Genomic DNA, 9,846 nt, shown 5'->3' with positions numbered 1-9,846 from the left:
ATTAATAGAATTGGAAAGTTACTTTTGTGTATTTTTGTTATGTGAAGGTCATATCAACATCAGCATTTTTGCAACATTTCAAATTACATTTTAATGGCTTTCCACAAGTTTAAGAAGTGTGTTTCTGGGAATTTTTGACCATTCTTTTAGAAGTGCATTTGTGAGGTCAGGCACTGATGTTGGGCAAGAAGGCCTGGCTTGCAGTCTCTGAAGCATTTAGAGTTCCTTTTACTGGAACTAAGGGGCCTAACCCCTAAAAAACAAACCCCACACCCAACTTTAGACTTGGCACAATGCAGTCAGGCAAGTACTGTTCTCCTGGCAGCTGCCAAATGCAGACTCGTCCTTCGGATTGTCAGACAGAAGTGTGATTCGTCACTCCAGAGTCCAGTGGCGGCTTGTTTTCCACCACTGCATCCAACGCTTTGTATTGCACTTGGTGATGTAGGGCTTGGATGCAGCTGTTTGGAGGTCTGTCTCTGTAGCTATTGACTCTGCAGAAAGTTGCCGACTTCTGCATACTGTGCGCCTTGGCATGTGCTGACCCCGCTCTGTGATTTTACGTGGCCTGACACTTCGTCTGCTGAGTTTATTTTGTTCCCAATTGCTTCCACTTTGTTATAATACCACTTAAAGTTGACCATAGAATATTTAGTAGTGAAATTTCACAAATTGACTTACAGTACCACACTTGACTTCCCTGAGCTCCTGAGAGCGACTCATTAGTTCACAAATCTTTGTAGAAGCGTCTGCATGCTGAGGTGCTTGATTTTAAACATGTGGCCATGGAATTGATTAAAACACCAGAACTCAATGATATGGAGCGGTGTCCCAATACTTTTGGCAATATAGTGCATGTAATCATAAAAATATGTTATATACCCACATAAATATTTGAGGTGTATTTGTTGAATTATGCAAACGTGAGTATTTTATTTAATCAGATCAGTATACATAAAGAATTGACAATTCTCAATTGGCTGTATATGTGACTTTGGGAAATGTTTTAATAGAGATTATTTTCTTAAAGTCCACTGGACCAAAAGTGTCCAAAGATTGGACACTTGTTTTATTATTAACTTGTTTTTATTAGCTTTTATTAGCTTGTATTATTATTAACTCAATTACCCACTATTGCTTTATAGCACTTTTAAAGAGAATACTTCAATTTGGAACATTAAAGCAAAATAAGATAATAAAAGACAATTAAAGCATCTGAATATACCAGTGGGACTTGTAGATTTATTTTATTACAAACTGAGGTACATGTTAACATTTTGTAAAAAGCAGAAATTCAGACATTTCAGATCTCTCCAAAACTCTTTTTCAGCACATACTGCATGCACGTTCAGTCAGATACAAAGAAGAAATCACAGTTTTCACAATCTTTCATAAATCTGCAGAAAATATTGTAAATCCAATGTAAGCCTTCCAGTTTACACAAAGGGCATTTTGCTGGGGAATATTATGTTTTCAACAACGAGTGCTCCTCATGGACAGAACTGCCATGCTTCCAACCCATAATGCAGTAAGCTCCTGATCAACAATCTCTTGATAAGGGTTTCTAATAGACACCTGCCTTAGACAGCAAATTAGTTGCTCAAGGTCATAAATATGTCTAACCGCAGTCCCTCTGTTAGGCCCCATTTACACTGCATGGTTCAAGTGACCCAATTCCGATTTTTTCCTCTCATGTGGCACAGATCGGATATGACATGTGAATGTGTAAGCAGTAAAAAAAAACGCATGAATTCCGATATCCTCAGTTCGGATTCAGGCCTCACTCATATGTGGTAATAAATCCGATATGATTCAGATGAGTGCATTAGCGTCTGTCATGTAAGCGGTCAGATCGGATATCCCCCAGTAAATGAGAGTCGTACGTCATTGAAAAAAGGACGGAGGCGAATGACGTCAGCTCAGGTGGACACAAACTGCGATCCAGTGTTGCCAAGTCTGCGGTTTTCATGCGGAATTGGGCTACTTTAACACAGTTTTGAGTTGCAATTGGACGGGTTTTGTTGTGAAAACCTGGCAACCCCGTCAAGGGATCTCCGCCTTAAAGAGAGAAATGTTTTGCCGACTTTAAAGATGTGTGGAACAGTGCAGACAGCAAAACATTGTGCGATCATTTTGTCTGCGTCCATTGCATATTTTACTTCCTTTCACTAGTTAAGAACGTCTTGGGCTGTTTTCCCAGTGTACAGTGTAAATGCAAATATCGGATACAGGTTGCTTTTGAAAAGATGATGTAAGGGGTCGTCAAAAAAAAAAAAAAAAAAAAAAAACGGATATAGTCACCAAATCGGAATTGTGCATCAAGACCTGCAGTGTAAATGCAGCCTTTGAGATTGTTACCAGCCTCGAACGGGTTTCCATGTGTCCATTAACTTCCCATTAGAATGGACAAAATAGGTTGGATGCATCATAGCTGTAGCACAAGCCTGTCAACAAAACATACAAGTGTTTAGGTTTTCTATTCTTCAACCTGCTCTTAATTTTAAATTCAATTGATTTCAATGAATTGCATTCATTTTAAATTAAACATTTTTGGTACCATGTTTGTCCAATATAAAATCTACAAGAACTGAATTTTAAAGTTCCCCTATTATGCTATTGTAAAGGTTCCTAATTTTGTTTTGGAGGTCTCCTACAAAAGGTTTACATGCATTCAAGGTAAAAAAAAAAACCTTATTCTTATAATATACATTGTGAGGGGTGATGTACATTAATATGGCAGTGTCTGAAATGGTTTGATAAAGGATTGGCTCTCTCTAAACCCTCCTTTCTCAGAGCCTACTCTGCTCTGATTGGTCAAAGGGCTTAGTCTGTTGTGATTGGTCTACAGCTCACCACAAGTGTTGGAAATTAAACACATTATCATATATGAATTTCAGCTCCGGAGGCTTCCTCATCACTTGCACACACAGTGATCGGTTTTATTGTATCAATTCGAGCAGGAGTCCTCATCCTTTGAAAACGCATGCAAAAGTTGCTTTTTGCTGCGCAGGACACAGCGTCTTCTCGACATGTAGGTTCATGCAAGAAGTAAGACTGAAATTACTGACAACTCATTTCAAGTATTTCCGAATCGGTTTTCTTTTAGGAGACATCGACTCCATTTATCGTGCACTAGGGGGACTTTAAATGCACAGCACATGGATTTAATTTATAGACTAACAGTAACGATTTAGTCAAATGGAGAATGTCTTTCCAAACAGTTGAATACAGTGTGTTTCTGTGTGCTTGGCTGCAGTAAGAAGGTTAGTAACTCACGTGGTAAGGCATGAGAGTGAGGAGTGACCCCAGCGGGAACTGCTTGAAGTCCAGTTTTCCAGAGATGGGCTCCACCCTGCCGTGTTCCTGAGTCATAGACAGTAGTCTGCAAAACAGACGACACCCTTCATGCTATTTATATCATCTGACTCACAAAACCTCCCACTGTTGTGAAGTAAAACAATAACATCTAAACATGTGCTAAAAATTATTATGCAATGTCACTGCTTAGTTTTTAATATTTGAGAATGGATTTAATCCAATGTAGACCGGGATCTAGGGATGCTCCAATATTAAAATTCATACCAATAACAGTTTATTTGATAATTATGTTATGGCTGATAACTGATAAATGGTTGCTATTAAAATTCTATACTGTCTATGTAACTGTCATCTACACAGATCAGGCATAACATTATGACCACACGGGCCAGCCTTCGCACCCTGCGTGTATCAATGAACCTTAATCGTCCATGACCCCAAACTTTTGAACAGTAGTATATATGTAGTAAAAATAGGGAAAATGAGCAGCTAAAAAAATCTTAATATCTACCAATAACAGATAAGGTACCAATTGAGCATCCCTAGTGAAGGGAGAATATTCCCTAGAAGAACAAATAAATTCAGTCCTCAAGTCCTCAGTCATGGCCAAAATTACTGGCACCTCTGGAAAAAATGATCATAGATGGCTGTAAAAAATAAATGTGCACTGTTTATTCCCTTCATCTTTCATTCCAAAATTTAGCTAAATTGGTGCGTTTCTTCAGTTAACCCCAGTCATTTTCTATAGGGTTCAGGTCAGGGACTGGGACGGCCATGGCAAAAGCTTCATTTTGTGCTCAGTGATACATTGTCGTGTTGATTTTGAATTCTGTTTTGGATCACTGTCCTGATGGGAGACCCAGCCACGGCTCATTATAAGATTTCTAGCAGAGGCCATCAGGTATTTATTTTTTATCTGTTGGTATTTACTAGAATTCATATTTACCAAGGGTGTCAATAATTCTGGCCATGACTGTATAAATCCACATTATGTTCTCTTACTTGAGTTCCGGGTGTCCTTCGATGATGGCATATCCTGTGGGTAAGCGCCCCCCACCATCATGACTGAGTGCTGCCCACCCACAGTCTACAAGTAACTGGTTCCTGTGTGGATAGTGACCTATGACCCGCGTCAGTACCCGCACTGCAACATCCTCAAGTCTACAGGACCCAATGAGGGACTGCTGCACATCTGGATGTGCAACCAATAATATTATTATTCAAAACAAACTGAGAACATTACTGCTTATGATTAAACAGAAGAACATGGCAAAACACACCATAAAATACGTAGTTCCCAGGATGCACCTCACTCAACATGGCCATGTCTGGAACTGGGTGGCTACAGGAAGGGGTGGAGCCAATGCTGGATTTGGGAGTGTGTATTCCAGCAGCCTTCAGCCTATATGGACAGTAGAAATAATAGTAGGGATGCAAGAGGTTCAACCCAGCACTCAGGTAGAGTTAAATAGTCCGTAATAGGTGCTCTTGGGAAAGGGAAAGTCCAGTGACACAAAAAAAGCAGGTCCAAGGCACTCAGTCAGATGGAAACGAAGGAGAAGAAAATAATTAAAAAGCCTATATTAGGTATGGCTTAAGTCGTTTTTAAAATGACAAGTGCCAACATGTTTCAAACAACAATGGTCTTCATTAGGGCAAAGCAGCCCTGATGAAGACCATTGTTGGTTGAAACATGTTGGATGAGTGATAATGAGTGCCAGCTGAGCGCCACACCGGCCTAGTCTCACAGAGGAGTGACGACGACAGTGCAAGACGAGAGAGGACCAGGCCTGGAATTTATGTTGTGTTTTATTATGTGTGTGCGGGAAGTCGTCCCCGAGGACCTGTCTGCGTTATTTTCATTTTGTTTATTTATTTATTAAAGTCTTTTGTTGAACGTTCGCCGGTTCCAGCCTCCTCCTTCCCTGAACATACAAACTTTGCTACAGGATGATAATGTTCATTTTATGCCTATATTAAATTCCTGTATGCTTTATTTTCTAAATAAATGAAAAATAAATTTGTTATTATTTTTTAATGCTACACATCCATTTTGGCATCATAATATTATATATATATATATATATATATATATATATATATATATATATATATATATATATATATATATATATATATATATATAAAATTATTATTAGATTTACTTATGTTTGCCATCTATATAGATTAAAAATAAAACACTACAAATTAAAAATCACAATATTATAGTAAATAGTATAAAAAGAAGATTTTCCTTCATCTTTTCTGCAAAAGAAAACATTTATTACATTTATTAGTGCTGGTAGATTATTATGCTGTGTTGTCTAATTCAAATAAAACACTATAAATTAAACTCAATTATTTTAAATGCTACAAGTGAATTTAGGTGGCAAATATTACAATGCATAGTTTAAAAAATATATATATTTAGTGAAGGAGGACATGAAGGTAGTCGGTCTGAGAGAAGAGGATACAGGGGATAGGACTAGATGGAGGCAGATGAGTCGCTGTGGCGACCCCTGAAGAGAACAGCCGAAAGGAAAAGAAGAAAGTATAAAAATATTACATTTATTAGTGTTCTTAAATTATCATTGCTTACAATGATATGCTTTGTTAAATAAATTAAAAACAAAACGGTAAAGTGAAATTAAGCATCACAATATTATAATTGAACAAAAATTATAACAAAATATTAATTTTTATGTTTTCTGCGAAATATTACACTTATTAATGTTGTTACCAGCATTGAAAATGATCATGCTTTGTTGTCTAGATGAATGGGGAAAACCTTTTTTACATTAATGATCTTAAATACTAAATGTGAATTTAGGGATCACAATATTATAATGCATAGTATAAAAAAAATGATTATTAAAATAAGATAAAAATTGTTGCATTTACTAGCATAGTAAAACGATCAGTGCTTAAAATTATATACTTTGGTGTCTGAATAAAAATAAATAAATGCTAAATAAAAGCATAAGTCATTTTTAATTACTAGCTACAAGTGAATTTTGACATCACAATATTATGATGTACAATATTAAATATTTATTTTTATAATTTTATTCTAAAGGTTCCAAATATTTGTGTTGTTAAATTATTAGTATTTAAAATGTTTATTGTCTAATAAATTTATTTTTTGTCTAAATAAATTTAAAAATAAAACACTAAAACTAAAATCAATTATTTTAAATGTAACAATTTACATCTAAAATGTAAAAAAATAAATAATGGGGGGGTGTGAAAAAAAAAAACATTTACATTTATTAGATTTACAATTATTATTGCTAAATGATCAATGCTTTCAAAGATGAATTTAAAGTGAACGTTAGACGATGTCTGCATACTTCTCCATGAACTGCAGCGTGATGGTAGTGGTTTCCTGAGCTATGGCTTTGATTTGCTCCTCCCCCTGGCAGGTGTAGGTATTCCCACAGTGGGCGTAAATTCCCGTCAGCTCCACCCCCTCAGTATCCGAGACCTCCTGGGCAAGTTTCAGTGCAGCTGGGTCAAAATGAGGAACTCCCGCTGTCAAAACACAAAACAAACAAATGTGTCTTACTGCAGTACACCCAAAACCATGCTTCACACGTCACGCTGGTGAACTCCCTCTTCAAGCGTTACCTCTCCCGTTGTCACAATCCAGTTTCATCCACACCTTCCAGACTTTTCCCTGCTTCAGAGGTCTCCTCTCTAGTTCCTGTAGGGCAAGGCGGTTGTCCACTATGATGTGGAATAGAGATAGTCTCTCAGATAGCTCAGCACAGCGCTCCACTTTATCAAATGGCAGTGGGTATGCGTACAGTATATCATCATAGCCATTATCAGCATAGAACGACGCCTCGACTAAAGTAGAAACCACGATACAACGGCGAGAGCCTCCTGTCATGATGTCTGCACATTCCCTGAACACAACAGACACGGAACATTCATGGTGAATAAACAATGATTCAATGAAAAAAGGCTTTAGAAGTATTTTATTGTTAGTTATTGTTAACTAATGAATTTATAAATGGAACCTTATTTTAAAGTGTTACCTTCAAAACTTATTTTTTTAAATATGTTTGTTTGGAAAAATGTTTGATACTTTTTATAATAAAAGATATTCAAATGTTTTAAGAGTCTTAAATATCCAAATACTTGGAAGACACCAATCAAAATTACAAGTGGAAAAGACACAATTGAATTTATAGGTAATGATGAAATCTGATTTTTTTTTTTTTTTTGAGGTAAAAGGTTTGTTGTTTAAAAAGGGTTTGTACTATTTTTCTTTCAAATAAATTTTGTTTGGTTTGATATTTCATTATAATAAAAGTTATTCAAATGTTTTATAATAACAATTTCACCCAAAATGAAAATTAGCCCATGATTTACTTACCCTCAAGGCATCCTAGGTGTATATGACATTCTTCTTTCAAGCGAAAAATCTCTTCAAAGCGGAAGAGAATCTGAATTGTGACTTTATATCACGCAATTGCGAGTTAATATCTCAGAATTCTGACTTTATAACTCACATGTGAGGAAAAAAAGTCAGAATTCTGAGATAAAAAGTCTCGGGCTTCCATAGGCAACGTATGAGCGTTCAAAACGAGCCGAGAGCAAAACAAATTCACAAATTATAAGTTTAAAAAGAGAAGTTTAAATGTAGCTACGTCGGGTCAGAGGTCACGCTTCCACCACAACCCGACTCCTGTGAGTATCATTTATAAAGCTTTAAATGTGGATATTTTTATTACAAAACCCCCATCACTCCACTTCAGATTGCATTTATTAACCCACTTAAGACGTGTGGGTTACTTTTATGATGAACTTAATGAGTTTTTTGGAGCTTCAAAAACGTGCCGCGTCAAATCACTGCCATTACAAAACTGGAAAGAGCCAGGATATTTAGTATCACTCTAAATGTGTTCGGCTGAATGAAGAAAGTCATATACACCTAGGATAGCTTGAGGGCGAATGAGAGTGCTTCACGTCACGTGTCCAAATAATAATTTAAAAAAATGACTAAAGTGAATTATACCTATTTTACAACAAGCAAGCTGTCCAACAAGTGCAGTCATACAGAGATGAAACAGTAGATAAACAGGCTGGTGCCGACAGGAGAATCTTACAGTGTTTTGTGTGTTTTCATGTGAGGTCTGAGCTGGACGCCCAGTTTCTGGAAGCGCTCCCGCATGCCTTCAGCATTTCTTTTCACTTTATCCAGGTCAATAATCAGCGCTGGAGTACAAAGGTCTTTGACGAACTCAACACTGGCCATTATCCAATAGCTAAAACAAATAAATTACAATAACACATTTTAAGCGAAATGGAAGCCCTGCAGACCTGTAACTTATAGCCTACAGGATAGTGCAGAAAACATAAATGTAACATTTTTTTAAATCATAGTTTCAACTCTAAAAAAAAATATATATAATAAGTAAAAGGTCGAGTAAACTTTACATTGGATTGTGTGGTCAAAGTGACACGTGTCAAACAGTGATGATAACCTGAAACTGATGATACACTTTAAAATCACAGCTTTTGATTCACTCACCATAAAGCGCGTCTCAAGTTCTGATCAACGAGAGCGATAGTGTGAAGCCAGAATCGACGCAATATATGAAAAACTGAAATTTTCAAACTAAAAGCTCCTGGCAAAATGTAAGGAAAAGATTATATCCAAATGGTTTATTAATTTTAACTAACAGATTTCTACGTGTTTTTACATTATCCTTTATTCATTTTGTTTACAAATATTTAAATGATAGATTGTATTGCTTTATCCTCGTCCCTTTCAAACTATTATATATAAAATATATTTGTGTATATATAATATAAATTATATATATAATACACATACATGCAAATATTTCTTAAATATATACATGAATGTGTATTTATATATACATCATAATTATGCAGTAGACACATATGCAAACACAAATTTTATTTTGGATGTGATTAATTTAACAGCAATAATTGTATTATATTGCATCAAATTATAGACTTCATCTGAACAAACCCCACATTCAGACCCATGATCATCATGATGCAGATGATAGATCTTTAAAATATCTCCACGTATAGCACTGGTTTGGCTGGATGTGTAGTAACCACTAAATGTCTAATCTAATGTCCCAGATGAACTTTTTGTTACTCATTAAAGTGGATTACTAAGTAAGTTAATAAAATGGATAATTAAGGCTTGTAGTCATTAACACTAATCCCTCCTCTCTCACTTGGATAAAATCCTCAATTACCAGAGCCATGTCAGATTATCGAAAGACCTTTAGGCCTGTTTTCACTTTATCCCTTGATGTCTTTTGAGAGAGTTCTGTGGTAAAAGCAGCAGGCTACATGAATTCTACAGCTCCGATTCTGGCCGTTGTGGTAATGCTTCTGAGATACCATTTCAAATTCTAGTTGTATTTTAGGCATATACAACCGTTTTTATGTTTTTGTTCAGGCATATACAACCGTTTTTATGTTTTTGTTCTCTGATGAATAGAAAAGTCAAACAAACAGCATTTTTGAACATACATT

The 9,846-nt window shown here is 36.0% G+C and overlaps 1 protein-coding gene across 2 annotated transcripts; it reads right to left on the bottom strand.

Annotated features, from left to right (window-relative positions):
* Window positions 1-2,270: 2,270 nt before the first annotated feature.
* zgc:162816 (uncharacterized protein LOC571260 homolog) lies at window positions 2,271-8,996 on the bottom strand. Of its 2 annotated transcripts, XM_067431488.1 has the most exons (8): window positions 8,858-8,996; window positions 8,433-8,591; window positions 6,946-7,226; window positions 6,669-6,849; window positions 4,599-4,720; window positions 4,321-4,510; window positions 3,277-3,382; window positions 2,271-2,444 (listed from the first exon to the last, which is right to left on the bottom strand). In XM_067431488.1, the coding sequence occupies exons 2-8, from the start codon at window positions 8,579-8,581 to the stop codon at window positions 2,355-2,357; spliced, it is 1,119 nt and encodes a 372-aa protein (XP_067287589.1). In that variant the 5' UTR covers window positions 8,582-8,591; window positions 8,858-8,996; the 3' UTR covers window positions 2,271-2,354. The 2 variants fall into 2 exon arrangements, with proteins under 2 accessions (XP_067287589.1, XP_067287590.1); XM_067431489.1 differs by lacking the exon at window positions 8,858-8,996 and having other exon boundaries at window positions 8,342-8,480.
* Between the last annotated feature and the right edge of the window lie 850 nt (window positions 8,997-9,846).

This window comes from Pseudorasbora parva, chromosome 22 (assembly GCF_024679245.1).
Source record: "Pseudorasbora parva isolate DD20220531a chromosome 22, ASM2467924v1, whole genome shotgun sequence".
Lineage (NCBI taxonomy): Eukaryota > Metazoa > Chordata > Actinopteri > Cypriniformes > Gobionidae > Pseudorasbora > Pseudorasbora parva.
Note: the sequence above shows the minus strand (reverse complement) of the source record. Positions and strands in the feature narration are given on the sequence as shown.